Below are 18,836 nucleotides of genomic sequence, written 5' to 3' on the forward strand. Positions count from 1 at the left end.
GTTTAAATGATACAACCACTGATATTGCTTAGAACACATCCACGTTCAAACTAGGAGTGCGTGGAAAGCCGCCATTACGCCTGATAGAAGTTTGCTGACGTCCAACCCTCGCAATACGGGGAACAAAGCACGGAAAACCGTGAACTAACTAACTTCCGCGAAAATTGGCTTACCGGGCTATCTAATCTGAGAAGCCGAGTTAACAGGACCGGGCAAAAAGTTCGTATAGACTAGAGTAAACTACAGTAGATGACCAATAGTCTTTAACATCTGTGGCAAAAGTTACGAGTAATACAGTCTATTGGATAAACGTTTCAGTTGAACAAATTTATATGCTATCTTCAAACAATGGACAAAGATATGCATTGGTACGCATAAACAACTGAAAACAAGCGCGAAAGAATAGAAAAGTATGAACCTGTTTTACATTTTATAGATTAATGTAAAAAGGGGTATTTACTCGCTGAAAATCAAGAATATTGAGCATGAACTTCGTATTAGAATTTACAACACAAACTGATCTGTGAAACTTACCCATTGACCATGCAGTTTGGGAACACATAGTAGGCGTAGATGGATTTTTAAATAAACTATAAGATGACTTAAATTTTTATACAAGTAACACCAAATAACAAGATGCATACAATAGAATACATCAATTCTGAAAAGCAATTTAAGATTTAATTTTTCTTTCAGTGCAATTCTTTAAAAATGTTTCAGATTTTAAAGAACGGATTCGTTTTTAAATGTCGAAAATTGGTCTTGGAACAGTTGGGTCTTGTAATTTGCAAAGTAATCTCAGCACGGCATGAAAGATTCAGTTAGATGCAATGACTGCTGCTGTTCCTCTGTGCATTTCATCATACATTCTTGAGCAAGCAGCACAGGTCACACAGAAAATATTAAAATTTTGTCAAGCAGAATTAAGCATTGAACTTTGTACCTTAAGAGACGATTTCATTCTAACTTTTACAGGGTCCGTACTCCGTAGCAGTATGAGAGGCCTCAAATATTGCCAACAGGGTTTAGCCGAACTTTAAAATTGAAAAACAAAGTTGGTGGCAGTCTGTGACAACTAAGGGAGTCACACAACAAAGCGAGCACTGACGAATGATCGGTCAAACGATTGAGGCAGCTTTTGGTCAAACGATTGAGGCAGCTTTTATTCAACAGCCGCTGACAGGTTTCGTACTGACGGTGGCAATACGTAAAGTTGACTCACATAAGATGAACAGCCAGAAAGAAACTGGACATTTTAAATCACCAGGGATCAAATGAAAATTGGACAGAAGTTAAACAATAATTGTCTTGACGATTGGATAACAGCGCATGCAAAACTGGTTGGGGCTAAAGTCGAGGTTTGTTTAAAACGTTTGTCAGTTGTGAGAATTTTTATGCGGCTTGAAATATAAAAATATGCTTTTTCACAAGGCATGGACGAGTCAAAGTCCTTAGCAGAAAGTTTGGAGATCAATTTTGCAGGAGCTGTTCGAAATATATACATACACAAGATTGCACTAAGTCGTCTAATTTTTGTTTGACAGACAATGGTGTAGGCTATTTTCATTCATGAAGAAAGCAGAGAAATAACATGATGCAACCCAGACTTCCCTGGTGAAATTACCACAGCTATCCAGACAGCCACTTCATCTAAATTAGATCTTTAACAGATCTGGTGATGATTTGACCGGACTGTTTGAAGATCTGCGCAAGATGAAGTCGCTGTCTGGGCATTAAAATGATTGGTAAAACACTGTCAGGGCAAAGGTACCGTTAAATATAAGAGCACGCAAAAGTTGAATGAAAAAAATCATTACAAGACATGACATTTCTTTGCGGCTCACGCCAAAGAACAACGATTTAACTTTCTTCAGTTTGTTACGTCTTTTCAAATTGCGTGCATACGTCACTGCGGTCACACGTAAAATGCGTGAATCAACGTCACGTTCGAAACCAAATCGAGTTTGGAACGTGCAACGCTGATGTTCCATAAAACAAAACTATGAAAAAATAAGAAACTATTATGTCGAGGGAAAAACATAAAAAAAATCCTGCTAAGTAACTTTTCGAAACGCCTGACTAGCGTAGTCGTCTTTCCGTGGCACCTCCGGTCGGTGTGGAACAATACATGTATCCCTCAATACATGTGACGTCATACGCCGGTGATGTCACCATGCTTTTCGTTCCACTGCTCATAAACTTTCAATAATTCTAAAGAGACGCTCGGTCGTATCTTTTTCAACGATTGCTCGAAATCTTTCAAGCCGATTTTTCGCATCTGAAAAATGAAACAAAAACTAGTGAAGTGTCAGCTACCAATCTTTGCGGGTAAAACTACACAGCAATAATCCAATTCAAATCAACGTTAACGCTACCCAAACAACAAATCAACTGTTTTGTACATTGATTCAATGTTATTAAGAACATTATTAGAATCAATGTAGTCGTTGTCAACGCCTGTGATAGTTGATGAGCTAATATTTCTGAAATTCATGATTTTTAGACTAAGTGCCAGCGCGTGGCCGAGTAGTGAGAGTGTCTGCATGAAAGTACATGGGTTCAACGCCTGCCAAGAGCACACAGTTGAGTTTTGGAGGGACTATCTGTGATATGGTTGAAGATTGGACACAAATATTGGCTCTCTTATCTTCCCGCCTTTATCAAAACCTTTAATTTGATTGAATGAAAGCGCCTGAAAACAAACTCGCCTCATCTTGGGCAGCTACAAAATATAGCTTCCAGGCTATGCCTAGCAAGGAGTCAATGGTTAAAACCTTCCTACACGAAGCAATACCGAGAACATAATAAAAAATCGCATGATGCATAAAAAGAAGTTACCAACCTTTTTAGCATCAATAGAAGTAAACAAGTTTTTCGGAATTTCTGAAAAACACAATATAAAAATGATATGAAACTCAGAACATTAAAAAAACTAATTTGAAATTCTATGGTACGCAGACAGAGCACTAAGTTGACCTAATTACTAAATAATGAATATAGTTTACTAGTCAAGAAATTTAATATTTGAAGGTACAAATAGCATTTCATTAAAGTAGATGGGGCCGCTTTCAGGCTTGTAAGTATTTTGAGATAATAAAATAGCACAAAAGTCGATTGAAAAACTACATTTGTAACAACTGTGTATATAATTTTGGTTAAGTTCAAGAGCAATTAAAATTCAAATACCTCTTATGGGCCCCATGGCCGCGTCTTTGGCAAGATCAGTAAGATCACTGAAGGAATACTTGTCGCATTTAGCCGATAATTCGATTATTTCGGATTTCTTCAAGGGGTGATCGAGTTTAGCAAGCAGGAGTTGAAATAAATCGACCCTGGTGCTGGCATCCGGCAAACGAACATAAATTCTCTTGGGAAATCTCCTGTACGATAAAAGTCATACATTCCATATACGGTATTCAGAACTTGTATATATGAATTCAACAAGTGTCCTAACTTTAGTTTTAAACACCTGAATTTTGAACCAGACCTGTTCTTCTTCTTCGTTTGAACCTTCTTCGCCACTCCAAGGGTCGAGGGGCTCTGCCTTTTACCACCCTTGGGCAGTGGCGGCGACGCGGTCTAGATGTTTGGGCAGGTGTCGAGCAGCCATTCAATTGATTTGTCATCCAGTTCACGCAGACCACGCACACCATTTGGCGCATGGTAGATGGCGCAATTACAAATGGTGTGGTCTACGGTTTGTTCCTCCTTGCCACACTCACAAATCGCGGATGGAGCCATCCCCCATTTGTGCATGTTCGAGCGGAATAGTCCGACGCCAGTACGCAGGCGGTTGAGCCGCACCCAGGCCTTCCTTGGCAAATGCATTCCGGTTGGGTGGTTGCTGGTGTCGGAGATGAAACTTTGGAGTCTTGAGGAGTTCTTCTTCCACTCCGAGCTCCATTGGTGGTCCGCCCAGGTAGCCGCACTGATGGATTGGTCTTCAGCAGTTTTCATCAGGAGTTGTGCGGCACGTACAAATGAGTGTCTCGATTTCAGTCGCTGAGGTTTCTCGTTCATCTCTGAAGTGCGCAAGACTTCGGCCAATTCCTCTCTGAGGGCAGACAAAATACTACACCTGCACCTAAAGTACAAGGTAGGGCTGGTAGGCTACACGCAAAATTTCCCAAGCAACCGGTGCGATTAAGCACGTAGGGTTGTTAAATACTGTACATACAGTTTAAAATAGCAAGAGTAGGGTGGGTTACGCTTTCATAACAGTGTTTAGTTTAACTCAAAACAATGCATAGAACAGATCGGTTACCTTAAAGCTGCGTCGTCCAACTCGTGTGGACGGTTGGTAGCGCCCATTACTAATATCCTGTCATTGGGATCGGAACCAACTCCGTCAAATTGCAGAAAGAATTCGTTCTGCAGCCTTCTTGCTGCGTCATTTTCTCCTTCTTGCCTAGCGCGAAGTAACGAGTCAATTTCATCTGAACAACAGACAAAAACATCAGGAATGACAACTGGTAAGATGCAAAGGCCACGTCACCGGATTACGTGTTTGATTAATTTGCCTTTTCATGATCTGTGGTATTTTACCAACCAGAACTTTCATGCCGACAAAAAGTTGCGTCGAATTAAATTTCCAACAACAAAACTGCAAAATATCACGAAGCAACTTGTTTTTGTTTTTTTAAAGTTTGCATCATTTGTATCTGTGGAAAAAGCGCGAAAAGCAATTTTAAAAACAACGATTCGTGTCTCACCAATAAAAACAATACTTGGCTGGACTTCTCTGGCAACAGCAAATAACGCTTTCACCATTTTCTCTCCTTCGCCAACCTTAAATATAACAAAAAAACGTTAATCTACAAGTAGTTATAAATAAACTATGAAGGACTATAACCACCTTTTAATACAGCAGAATTCGCCTATAGTGACACCTGAAGGGACCGCAAAAAAAGTGTCACTATAGCCGAATTCTACTCAACTGTTGCGTATGCAAACGGGACTTTGCAACAGGTGTCACTATACGCGAAGTGTCACTATAGCCAAAGTCACTACAGGCGAATTCTACTGTAGTTGAATATTTCAATACCAAACTCGATGAAAATAAATAACACCTCACCCATTTTGACGTGAGCGTGGCTGCACTTATGTTAAAGAACACAGACTTTGCTTCACATGCAACCGCCTTCGCCAGCAAAGTCTTCCCGTTCCCAGGTGGACCAAACAATAACAGACCCTTTGCAGGAGTCCGCAGACCTTTAAAAATATTTTATCTCAGAGTAAATTTCTTGAAAATATAGTTTCTGAATTGAACAGCTATGCTTAATATTGTAGTTTGTTCTAAGTAATATGGTAATAGGTACTTGCTAGTGATGGAACGACTTCCGGCTCCGGATATTTTCTTATTCAACTTCGGCTCCGAGCCGGAGGTGATAGTAGCTGCAGCCCGGAGCCGGGGGTGAGTGCAAGCTGTTTGTGGCTGTGGTCAGGTTCATAACTTTGGATGAATATTTTTTGCATCATTACGGCACTGCAGTCATGCAAGAATAGGCGACACAATATGTTGCCTGTAACATGGGTCAACCCCGAAGCGCCGAAGAAAAACAATCAAATTTTCAAAGAGTTTTTTTTCAAAAAAGGCATAGTACAACCAACACAGAACATGTAGCAGTACAACGTGTTGCAAATTTGCAAGATTGAGCTATAAAAGGTAAATTGAAAGTTTTTTTGTTTCATTTTCTTCACAAATCTTCATTCTAATCACCTAAGGTCATGTATTTCCCAAAAATCTTAGTTACATATATGTAACATGGGGCATTACGGACAATGTAAGATTGAAAACGAGATGAAGGAAATCAATCAACAATCTTCAATATCTTAAAAACAATAGATACAATACTACATACTTACATACATACAATACTCAAACACAATACCACATCGGGTGGATAGAAAACATTGCCAAATTTAAAATCCACCCAAAAGTTCACACCTGAATGGATTCTTTTAAAGAATCTTAAACATTGCCATGAGGCACCTTTGAGAGCGTTTGATGAGAGTGGTATACAACCGCTCGATTGGAACATTGATTATATGAAGTAGATATGACCAAAGACCGGAACGGAGTTGCAATTCTCTAGCTGCAACATCTGTCCTCAGGCAAAAATGTTGACTCCAATGCATCACTAGTACTTGCTAGAAGATATTAAGAGAAAGTGCAATGCATTGGTACCTGAGAACAAATCCGGTCTGAGAGTGGGTAAAATAACGATTTCCTCCAATGCTTCTTTGGCTGACTGCTGACCGGCGATATCCGAAAACTTGACATCATTTTCCCTGTAAAGCTGGTGTGTTAAATTCAACAATAACACAACAAAAACAGAAAACAACTTAAATGTATATTCGAGACAGAACAGCATCACCAAATAACGCTACAACAGATTATTACAAGAAAAAGTTCTAAGTGTCATGAACTGTAGAACTGATTCTTTTTTTAGATTTATATTCTTTTGTGCGTACACACCAGTTAAGCTGATTTGGGATAATTGCACAAAATTAGTAACACAGTAAACGATTTATTGGCTTAGGCTGGGCAGCATTTGAAAAGAACAAAAAGATTCTAACATCTAATAGACTCCCAGTCAAACTGAAAGCAAAAATTTTCAACACCTACGTTTTACCAGTCGTGCTGTACGGTCTAGAATGCGTAAATTGGACATCATCAACAATGAAAAACTCACTACCTTCCAAAATCACATCATGAGAAGCATGACCAACAAAAGGTTACTTGATCACACAAAAATAGAAGATCTTCTAACTATGACAAAACTACATCCAATTGCAGCAATAATAAAATCAAAAGTTTTAAAACTGTTCGGCCACACTAAAAGATCACAATTCGGAATCAGCAAAGTTTGCACAGAAGGCAAAGTAGAAGGAAAAAGAAAACGTGGCAGACAACATTTAATCATGGACCGGACTCCACTTGACGACACTGGGCGAGTTGGCTCAAAATCGCCACTCTTGGAAGCAAATAAGCCATGTTGATGCGCAATCTGCCGCAGGCGGAGATGACGACTGATGAAACGTTGTACGAGTTCACTACATCTATATCATAGTACCCTTGTTCTACAGCTGAGTCCATTATCCTCTTTGCAAAATCGCTGGGAACAGATTTCAATCTTTTAGAAGTTAATTTTGATCGGATGGGTGGTGTCTTACTCGTGTGCGGCTCACTGCCATTGAACTGCGTAGATACAAGAAAAGAGTTGTCTAGAAACATGAACGAGTATGCCCAGAAAATTGCAAGTAATAAAAGGTACATTTTTTTTCAAGTACATACATTTGCAGAGTACACTATAAACATTACCCGTCTGGGACTGTATGTTGTTGGCTTTGGGCTGGACACACGAGAAGATACTGGTTTGTATGTGCCAGTGGACTTGACTGATTTGGGTCTATCAGGTGTGGAGTTCAGCTTAAATGTCTTGGAAGAAACTGGTGAAACAAATTTGTTCATATTTAACAATTAAAACGTTTTGAACAAACAAACAGGTGGTGCTTTGGTTGAAAAACTGTCTGTCAGTGCAGTTGAGAATTTACATTGTTTAACAGTTACCTGTGTTTTTATCTCCACTGTTAGTTCTGTCGACTTTTTTTGAAGCTTTTGGTGCAGATTCTTCACCTTCAAGTATACAACATGCTAGTAACTTTGCTTTCTTTAATAATGTAGACTGTGCTACGGGGTCTGCTACTATTCGGCTAGTCCGATTGGGCTGATCTGATTCGGCTAGTCCGATTCGGCTATTACCCTTTTCGGCTACAGCCCGATTCGGCTAGTCCGATTTGGCCGATCCGATTCGGCTAGTTCCCTATTGGGCTACAGTCTTTAGCGGTTAGTTCCCTATTCGGCAATTTTTTTGAAAATCCAACGATAATCCTTCTGTAATCCAACATCGTTTCTTTTGCATTCCGACAAAGAAAAACAAATTGAAATGAAATTTAGCGAAAAATGTTTGAACTATTAAATTTAACTGTTTGCTCACATAAAATGGACAACGACGTCTTCTGTTTATTTAGAGAATGTTGTAATATCGCTTCTTTTATAGTTGAAATCATCGAAGCTTTAGATGAGTGGGGTTTAGACCTAACCATTGAGATCTTAAAACTAAAAAACGAATTAAACTTATTTTTGAACTATCAATGTTTGCTCAGATAAAATTGACGTGTATCATGCATCGCCGTCTGCATGCAAACTTAGAATATATTAGAATCCTCAACTATTACAAAATTGTAAATCCAACGACGCCTTCTGTTTATTTGCAGTAGAGAATTTTGTATTTTATTCCACAATAGTTGATCTCGAAGCTTTAGATGAGTGGAGTCAAGACCTAACCACTGAGATCATAAATCATATTTATGACACCGGTTACATCCCTAGTGATATGGTACGTTCTATATTCATAACTTTACCAAAAAAAAACCGGAGCAACAGAATGGTCACTCCACAGAACAATTAGCCTTGTGAATTACGTAACAAACAGCTTACTCCGAATCATGTTGATGAGATTGAGACCAAAACTACAATCGGAAATTTCAACAGCACAGTTTTTATTTGTTTCAGACAAAGGGACCACAAAAGGAATTTTTACATTAAAAATGATAACAGAGAAATGTATGTCCGGTTCTTCTGTTTATTTAGAGGATTTTGTATTTTAATTCAACAATATGGTATCTTTTGCATTCTTGCATTTTATCCAGTGTTTACCTTTGAGTGCTTTCCCAGACGGCAAAATACGTCATTTTTACATTCATTCAACGTCTGCAGACGTTGAATCAATGTAAAAATGACGAGTTTTGATGTCTGGGTTCGTTCAAAATATGTGTTTTACATGAAAATAACAGTTTTCATGATTACCAATAGGGGTTAATGAGATGAAGTCTCAGCCAAAACGTGTCAACGAAAAAAAGACAGTTGCCAAATAGCGTTTGCCATAAAAGATGAAGTTAAAACCTAAGTGGCAGTTCAGAGTAAACCTGGGTTTCGGCGTTACATGACCTGAAATTCCTTTGGTTAGTTCCTTCGTTAGACTCTCAGTTGATGTTACTTGATCATGGCAGAGGAATCGATTAGTACGCACCGCAAAGGTGAGGTTTTTCTACATGATGGCTACATGTTTCAACTAGCTCAATATAGTCCAGACGGGCTTAAGAAATACTGGCGTTGTTCCCGACGTGATGAGAAATGCAAGGCTCGCATCCACACTTGTGTGGCAACAAATCAGGTAATAATGTGTGTTATGATGACTATATTTTGATCATTTGAGAAAATGTGCCAAGAAATGTCAAGTACTTGAATTGTAATAATCGCAACCATTGTTCACCTGCATTGACGTTGGACCTGGGAATGCACCACGGACTGGCCTAATCTAATAATTACAACTGCTTTGATAGTGACGTTGTGCTATTACTTATTACTAGGGCCATTTTTTTTACCTAAAAAATTGAAAAATATGACTTTATTTTTTGAAATAAATGATAATATATGACTTTGTTTTAAAGCATCAAATTTATGCTAATCTCTAATTAATAACTCGTATGTAAGTTTTTAAATGTATTTTGAACAATAACACACTCGAACAACTAACAAAACACTTCTGTTTCGCTTGAAAATCATTACAAAAATGCAAATGTCTAATTGTCTAATGCATCCACTGGCGCCGACTTACGGGGTGGCCAGCCACGCCACCCCATAACCTCTATGGCATGATGGCAGCCACCCCGTTTAGGTTACATTACTTACTGCAAATAAATGTAATTTGAACGGACGTTTAAATCTTTTTTTGATCATTGGTTTTCGCTTCAAGTCAACGTAAAGCAAGGGGTGAACCAATACAGTATTGCGAAGAAAATGATTGTTTTTGTCACAAGCATGATACTCGCGTAACATCAAGCAAGCTACGTGAAGATTACGCAACACGTGGCTACGAGTTTTTTCCTTGTTGTTGCGATCGTTTTATTTGTTACTTGTCATAAGTCATTGTTACATTTGTTAGGTGTACAATGGGATTTATTAATCAATAAAATACGATCTTTCCATTGCCTCCCTCAAAAATCTTTTTTGAAAAATTTTAAACTGCTCATAATATCGCTATAAATTATGACAGCTATAAAATACTTGGAAATAAAATTATCTCGATGATTTATAGCTCCACCTCCTAAATGAATATCTATTTTCAAATTTTATTAAAAAAAATGCAATTTTCGAAACTTTTTGAGTTTTTATTTAAAAAGTGCACCTAGTAAAGTAGCAGTTTTAACGTTCTGCAAATTTACACGTTTACATGATTCTATTCGAGGAAAGCTACACCCCCTGCCAATTTCCAATAATGAAAGCAACCTTTTTCAATTAGTCAAGATTTTGCATTTTGAATTATTTTCCGATTTCAATTGGAGTGTACTGTCATCTACTTCTTGCTTTAATTTCTACTTTGTTATCTACTTCATGCAGTAATAATGTAATATTGCGTGTCAATGCGTGACAAATTGTGAGGCGGGAATTTATTGGTCTTACATAGGAGTTGCTTGTTACATCATAGAAAAAATTACGAAAAGTTGTCCTGTAAAAGTTTTGAGGAGGGAATTTATTGGTCTGACATAAGTTAGGAGTTGCTTGTTACATCATAGAAAAAATTACAAAAAGTCGTCCAGTAAAAGTTTTCCCCGACATTCCAGTTTTATTCAGCTTAAAGATGCCACCGAAAAAGCGTTCAACTGTCGCAACTGTTTGATCTATTTGCAAGCAATGAAACAATCTCATTAATGCTTCCAAACGTGGTCTGCATTGTGAAAATATACTTATCGATGCCTTCCACCACCTGCGAGGCGGAGCGATCGTTTAGTAATGCACTCAGGCGCATAAAAACCTACTTGTGATCTACCATGACGCAACAGCGATAGAACCACATCCTAATTTTAAATGTTTATCAAGCTGAAGCTTAACGGTTACAACTTGACCAGTTGATTAACAGTTGGATTGACAGAGCTGCCGTTCGCAAAAATACTTTTGCCAAATGTTAAATGTCGGAGCGACAACGTAACAATAAAATTCACGACATACTTCCTGTGATTTGTTGTAAAGTTGCTTTGTAAATAATCGAGCTACAAATCAGGTGTGAAAAGACAATTGCATCTACGAAACACGCTTAGTAAAAAACAAAAACATGCAGTTTGAAAGTTTTTAGGTTGCCATATTGTGCTATCCGCCACCCCGTGCAAAATTAAAAGTCGGCGCCTATGCCGGTGTCATAAATATGATTTATGATCTCAGTGGTTAGGTCTAAACCCCACTCATCTAAAGCTTCGAGATCAAAATACAAAATTCTCTACTGTAAATAAACAGAAGGCGTCGTTGGATTTAGAATTTTGTAGTAGTTGAGGATTCTAATATATTCTAAGTTTGCATGCAGACGGCGACGCATGATACATGTCAATTTCATCTGAGCAAACATTAATAGTTCAAAAATAAATTTAATTCGCTTTTTAGTTTTAAGATCTCAAGGGTTAGGTCAAAACCCCACTATAATTTCAACTATAAAAGAAATTTAATAATTCAAACATTTTTCGCTAAATTTGTCGGAATGCAAAAGAAACGATGTTGGATTTTGTTGGATTACAGAAGGATTATCGTTGGATTTTCAAAAAAATGCCGAATAGGGAACTAACCGCTAAAGGCTGTAGCCCAATAGGGAACTAGCCGAATCGGATCAGCCAAATCGGACTAGCCGAATCGGGCTGTAGCCGAAAAGGGTAATAGCCGAATCGGACTAGCCGAATCGGATCAGCCCAATCGGACTAGCCGAAACGGGCCATTCCGGTGCTACGCAACATACAACCTAACAACGATATTAAAGATACAACAACTTTAATATCTTAGTTAAACGGATTGAAATAGAATCAGTAGAGTAGAAATACGTTTAATAAACTAGTAACTAATTTTGATATATCTTATCATATGTTGTACATTACTAAACTTACTCTAAGCATTGTCTTTTTCATTTAAGTTCACAGTTCTCTAGAACTGACAGTTTATCCTTTCAACCACCCGAGATGTTGTAGTATAATAAACAATGAGTCAGAATACAAAAATGCATTATATATTTGTCCAGAGTACAATTAAAAGGGAATTATTAACACTGGATTCCTATAGGATATTATGTATCATTACCAGTACTTAAAGTTTTCTGTCTGTCTTTTGCCATTTCCAGAGTTTTCAACATCTTTGTTTGAAGTCGTATAATCTTTTCTTTGTCCTCTGCAGATGCACCCATGGTAGAAACATTGACACCTTTGTTGAGAATGGGAATTCCTTTGGAGTACCAAGCTAAGGCATCTACTTTATTGCCTAAAAGCAATAAAGAGCAGTGGCAGCTGAAAACTTTTGTTAAGGAATGTTACCGCTCAATATCATTTTTAACACTACAGTACAGGTATCACATGTAGCTTGCAATCGCAGGTGGTGAGTTTTGAAGGTTTTAAGTGGCTATAATTAGAGACATCACATTTTACATTTTTCCAATCTAATGACAAACCGTACCGCAGTGAGAAGTTTAAAACTTACACAACCACACACATGACTAGCAATTGAGTAAACTGCATTGGTGTCTGCATGCACACTTAAATTTTATGATACAAAGTTTTAAAATAAAAAAATTATACATAACAACTAAAGTAAGCTAAGTACGGTACTCTGTTAATAAGATCACAATGTGAATGGTTCTGTAAATGGCCTTACAAGCAACGAAGCTGTTGAAAATATGTATGAGCCTGAGTAAATAATAGCACTTAAGCAAACTTAATGATTTGCACTGCATTCTACTATAGTAACCATAGGCGCCGAGTTTTCAAAATAGCTGGACGGGCGAACACATACTGTGACGTCATAAAAGTCCAAGATCTAGGCTTCCTAGTTCCTACTACTATAAATTGCAAATATCTAGCGATAAACTGCGCTATTGAACCGAGCTTACATTGAATCTACAATTAGAACAGTTATATAACGAAGGAGCTGAATTGCAACTAATGACAACCAACGGTTTCATCCAGCCAAACCAACAGGTGTGCACAGTTTAATATCAGTGACGTAACAGACGCAACTGTGATGATTGAGACGACAAAATAGAGCATTTTGGCAGCAGAGTTTATTGATAACCTCGTTTGAGAGAAAATTACTCCTTTGAAAAACAATGCTACAGTTTTTACACCGAATTAACATCTGGCGATGTTAAAACGATGTAAAAGCAGTGAAAATTGCGGTCAGACTTTTGCCGCGAATGAAATTCCTCACAGGTTTGCGCAATTTACTTAATTTATAGCACTAGGCTACGAGTGGCAGAGTGGAAACAAACCTTGCGGCCAGATACTTTTGCTCGTTTAACGGCGAATCAACGTTGTTTCACGTTGCATAAATGTAACAATGGCAATAATTGACGAAAATTAATCGCTTAATTAGTAGGTCTAGTAGGGCCTATCATATGGCGACAAAACCCTGCGAATAAGGTAAGTAAGCTAGTATCAGACAGTGGCAGATGGTTACAGAAATTTTGGGACTTAAAATTGCATTAACTTTTTTTTTAATTCCTGAAATGTCCGGCAGGTACGGCCCGCCCACTCGCCCGGGACTCGGCGCCGGTGATAGTAACCAGTGGCGTAGCCAAGGGGCGGAGAGGTTTGGGGGTTACAACCCCCCCTTTGGCACGCGTGTGACGTTACGATATTGAGAATGATGCTTTTAGTCGTCATGTCTCTAAAACAAACTTTGCCTAATTTTAAACGAAACTGCATTAAAAGAGCAAGTTTTGCCAATACCAAACATTCAAATATCTCAGCCAGGAATTAGCAACAAGAAAACATAGAGACTTATCTTTATTACCGAAAAATGCCGAAGAAAACATGATCTTATCACGGCCAAATATGTTGCTATTTTGGAAATTTTCTAAGAGTCTTAATTATTATAATCATGGCCATGACAAACCTGTCATTTTCCTACTTACAGAAGTATGCAAAATAAGCAATACTGTATTTGCATCTAGACATATTTTTGGCTTGCTATGCCGTAAATTAGATATGTATGTTAAGCACAATTTATGCCATAATATTGTAAAATATGTGAGACTTTCCAACTGCATCCTGGAGGTAGTCTCATCATACAGCCTTTAGGTTTTTTGTATAGCAGGATCTTTTGCCAATAGCCATATTTTACTTGCAAAATTAAACTTGGTGAACAACGAAACAAAACTAAAATTTAGATTGACACATCAGATGAACAGCTTATAACATACAATCCACAAAAAACCCTTGATGTTTTATATGGAATATGCAATTGCACCAAAAGTGATACACCAAACGATGACACTACTTCCAGGGTGCATTGGGAAAGTCTTACATGTTACATTATTATTGTGTAAACTGTGCTCAACGTACATATCTAATCTCCGGTTAAATAAGCCAAAAATATGTCTAGGTGCAAATATTATTTACTTTACTTACTTCTGGAAATGGGAAGATGACAGGTATGTGATAGCTATATATAAGTGTAACAATTCAGACTCTTAGAAATTTTCCCAAATAGCAACATATTCGGCCATGTTCTAAAAGGTCATGATCTTATCCTTTTGCTATGCCACCGGACAGCACCATTTTACAGGAATATTCATACCCACATTTTTGTTGAAAATGCTCTCAGAATGCACCAAATGCAAAGTAATTTTTCAAAATTTTAGACAAGCCTTAGACGGCCTTCAAAACCCCTCCCTTTCAAAATTCCTGGCTACGTTACTGATAGTAACTATACACCAGTTTATGAAAAACACTATTACATTTACAATACTGAAACCACAAAGCAGTGAATCATGCTGGGTTTGTACTTCGGTTAAAAACTAAAGATGTGAACCATACATATCACCATCTTTATCCACTTACCATTTTTGTCTTCATCAATTTGAAGTGCAGTAGAAATACATTCAAATGCTTGTCTGTGATATGTCTTTACTTGATTTAGCAAAGGCAAATGATCCATCTTCTCATAACTTTAACAATTACAGTGTTGGGTTATAAACTGGCTTACAAAGTTACCGTATATCCTACATAAAGTAGTTTTTTTTTCTAGATAACATAGGATGTAGGTTACCCAATCTCAATTCAACCGATAGGTTTAACGCCAGCCTCTTCTCTTTTATTGTTTTAACACTTTGAGTTTGATATGATATCATACGATAACAAAAGAGAAAAGAATAAAGACTTTTCCATAAACTGCAGCTGTTAAATATACAAGAAATTTATAAACTAGAGATAGAAAAATACATGCACAGATTTCATTTAAATTTATTACCAGAAACAGAATGTGATACCTTCCGCAGACTATCGGAATGCCACTCACACAATACTCGCCAATCATCCAGTAGTACCGTAACAATTTTGTATCAAGGGTGCATACTGAATTGGGTAAAAAGCAGATGTTAATCAGGGGTCCTAAAATATGGCATGAGGTTCCAGGTGATCTCAAAGGTCTTTCTCTAACTTCTTTTAAAAGAAAATTTAAATGCTACCTTCTTGATTTAAACGACACTGTATAAATAATAACTGTTTTGTCTATATAATTACATTATCCTATTTGCTCAATGCTCACCTCTTTGGTATACGGTAGCCTACTTTACTTGTGATTTTTTACTGATTAAAATTGTCAATTGATATCTCTTAAACTCCACAATTAATTTATGCAGTAGCACGGTAGTAAACCTGCTTAGTTTTTTTTTTTTTGCCTAATAAAAACATGTGTATCTATATCAGCAAATGCTTGATTTTTTGTATGATTGTTAGTGTATTTACTGTGTATGTTATTTAGACTTACATCACCTAGCTTGAGGTGGCTGCTGACTAGATGACCGCTTGGTCTTTTCGCAGTCTCCTCGTCATATGACACACACCAGCTTATTACATATTTTGGTCTTTTTGCAGTCTCCTCGTCATATCATAGATATCTATGGTCATATGACACACACCAGATTATTGCATATTTTGTGTTCTTTTCATGTTTGTGTTTGTGACAAATAAATAAACTGATTGATTGACATCTAGTTCACTGTTGCCAGGTGCTCATCCGATCAACGATAATTCATCTTTTTCACAAATTGGTGCAAATTCCAACACGGTTGTTTCGTCAGTGAAAGCGCACGTATCTTCAAATAATATCTTATTTAAATAAAACAACAATATCTTTATCTTTCCTATTGTAAAATTTCAGATTCTTTTTTAAAGCGCACCCATTTATACCGGGTATGAATTTTTATTATTTTATCAATATATTTATCGACGTTTGTAGCTTCCCTCCATGCAATATCAAAGTGTTGGGACCGTGCCGAAACTTTGCAAGCTATTTAGTAAATCATTTCAGTCCCAAACACGCTTGAATGTTTGCGATTTGTTGCTTCTACTTTTTTCCATACCCTTTCTATGTTATGGCAAGTACTATTTTTCACTTTGATTTGTGAAATAAAACTGAACAGTTGATTTGGTTTAAAATTCCCATTTTAAAAAATTTTTTATCTCTCATCTGTAAAATATAGTTCCACAAATTTCATTCGTCAGCCTTGTAATTGATCGCACATTTATTTGTAGTTTGATGATTCAGCTCCTTTCTATTTAGTGAGTTTTCAGCCATCAATGGTTGCAGCGAACCGTGTCCATTTAAACGTAGTTACCAAGGGCAGCTTTGCAAGCTTGTGCACTTGACTGTTACAAGACTAGGTACATGATAGCCTACTAAACAGGCAGAGTTACCGCATGCAATTGCAAGATGAGCTTGCACAATTTTAGATGTGCAAGTGTAGGGTGTAGGCTACTTGTAGTAGTGTTTGGTGTTATGAAAGTTGGTCTTGCCATATTCCATATTGAACTGGGGGAGATCTAACCAAACACTTATTTCTTGAATTTAAGTACTTCAAAATAAATTTATTTGTTCATGCTTATTTGCACCAAAAACAAATCATACAACTGAGCTCTACCGTGCTTTTAAAGTTTTTAAGATTGAAGACTTAATTAAGCTTGAATATGGAAAATTCAAGCATAATTGCGCTTGAGTAACGCACGTTAAGGACTGCTCTCCATTCAGCGGCATTTAATGAATGGAATAATTCCCTGGGAACAAGACTTCAACAATTGAAAACTTCACTCTGTCAATCTCGATGACCGGGCCTGCGTCAGTGATTCAAAGCCTCTACAAGTATGCGAAACTGCCAGGATTAAGCTCTGCAAGAAGCTTTCCCAGTCCGAGGATAAAGATTCGATCAATCCAATCCAAATTTATGTTTAAAATTGTGCATGATACGTTGCCAAAACTATTGATGCTTACTTCACCAATTTAGATACTATTCACAGTTACAACACTCGCCATCACAAAAAATATACGTTGTTTTTACAATTTTACTGCCTGTTAAATCAAGGTAAAAAAATGTTATGTTTTACTGGTGTGAAAGAATGGAGTGACATTTCTAATAAACTCAAATATAATGCATATATATATAATGTCTTTATAGCCAAGTAGCCTACAGAACAAATGTTTTCTTCTTGGTCAATATGGCAATTAATTCATGTTTGCTTTAATGTTGATAATTCTTCGTTTTTTCTGTATAATATTTGGTGTTCGTATTTTCCATTTTAGTATGATTATTTGTTTATAGTGTGATTATTTGTTTTTTGTTTGTTCTTTTTTATTATTATTTTATTCCTGTGCTGCCTGCAATGACCTTACAGGTCTTTCATTGCCATCCTGTGGTGCTGATAGGTCACTCAATTTGTATTACCGTATACGTCTTGTTTGTTTATCGCCAACAAAACAATAAACTGAGCTTGAACTTGCTGAGGTAAAGATATGAGTTGAAATGATTTTGTTTATTTGTCGAAAAAAAGAAGCAAAATTTCTGATTAAAAACCCACCAGATAACTGAATTCAATTTTATTGCACACAAAATTGTCCATAATAGCTTAAAGACACCAAAAACAACAATACTAGGAGACCAAGCAGTATAGTTGTAGCTGCACTATTTAAAGATGGGCCACCTATATGCAAAGGCCACAATGTATGCAGAGCCCACAGAAGCTACATAGTCAATAAGTGAACAAGATAAAGAGTTTGCTGTTAACGTTTGAAATAAGCAGTTCTGTATAAGCAGTCAGATGTTATCAAGAACATTATTAGACTACTGTCCGTTAATAACTCACTTTTATCTATTAAAACTTATTGCATTTAAAGACATAGCCTATGCAAACAAACTGTTTTTTTTTAATTTATACTTTTTTGTATTCAGAAGTAGCTTCAGAGGCCTGTTTCAAATTCAAAAATATTTTGGTGATGAATTTGTAGTTGGCCTGGATAGTGGATCGACTGTCTTTTAATCTAATTAGGTGATTGAACTCACATCAAGAGTGATATTTGTACTCACATCTGGTGAATAGTGAGCTTTTCAATAATGTGAGAGCAGTAAGCATGATAGATCAATTAGCAAGGCAGCCATTTATATGATTACAGATTATTCTGATTTAAAGATTCAGTACCAAAAGATGCAGTTTTCAACTACAGAATATTGCAATATATTTGTCTTCTATTACAATAAATGCAAAGTAATTTTACCATTTTAGTGGTATGGTTTTTAGTTGATGTTTATCTGGAAGATAAGCGTGTTTGTGAGAATACCTTTTATGAGAATATAGGCTAATTATGTTGTATATTATAAGGTCATGTTAGTAGCTTGTCTTTAACAGCTCTGACCTGCATTTTAAAGCAGTGGTTCTCAACCTTTTTGTCATGGTGGACCCTTTTTGTTGGC

General features: G+C 36.9%; 1 protein-coding gene across 1 annotated transcript; it reads right to left on the minus strand.

Moving 5' to 3' along the window:
• Positions 1–306: 306 nt before the first annotated feature.
• LOC145784213 (spastin-like) lies at positions 307–15,031 on the minus strand. The gene is made up of 12 exons (XM_082595993.1): positions 14,935–15,031; positions 12,182–12,358; positions 7,574–7,639; positions 7,325–7,452; positions 7,077–7,201; positions 6,188–6,291; positions 5,075–5,211; positions 4,713–4,788; positions 4,265–4,436; positions 3,187–3,380; positions 2,843–2,883; positions 307–2,278 (listed from the first exon to the last, which is right to left on the minus strand). The coding sequence occupies exons 1-12, from the start codon at positions 15,029–15,031 to the stop codon at positions 2,153–2,155; spliced, it is 1,443 nt and encodes a 480-aa protein (XP_082452119.1). The 3' UTR covers positions 307–2,152.
• Positions 15,032–18,836: the final 3,805 nt, after the last annotated feature.

This window comes from Aplidium turbinatum, chromosome 15, assembly GCF_918807975.1.
Source record: "Aplidium turbinatum chromosome 15, kaAplTurb1.1, whole genome shotgun sequence".
Classification (NCBI taxonomy): domain Eukaryota; kingdom Metazoa; phylum Chordata; class Ascidiacea; order Aplousobranchia; family Polyclinidae; genus Aplidium; species Aplidium turbinatum.

What these genes read in the sequence shown, in the direction of transcription:
- LOC145784213 (XM_082595993.1), bottom strand. Translation starts at nt 15,031, where the DNA reads ATGGATCATTTGCCTTTGCTAAATCAAGTAAAGACATATCACAGACAA. An exon ending in CAGACCGGATTTGTTCTCAG is followed by an intron (nt 5,212 to 6,187) that starts GTACCAATGCAT and finishes ATATTTTTAAAG; the next exon opens with GTCTGCGGACTCCTGCAAAG. An exon ending in GCCAAGTATTGTTTTTATTG is followed by an intron (nt 4,437 to 4,712) that starts GTGAGACACGAA and finishes TCTGTTGTTCAG; the next exon opens with ATGAAATTGACTCGTTACTT.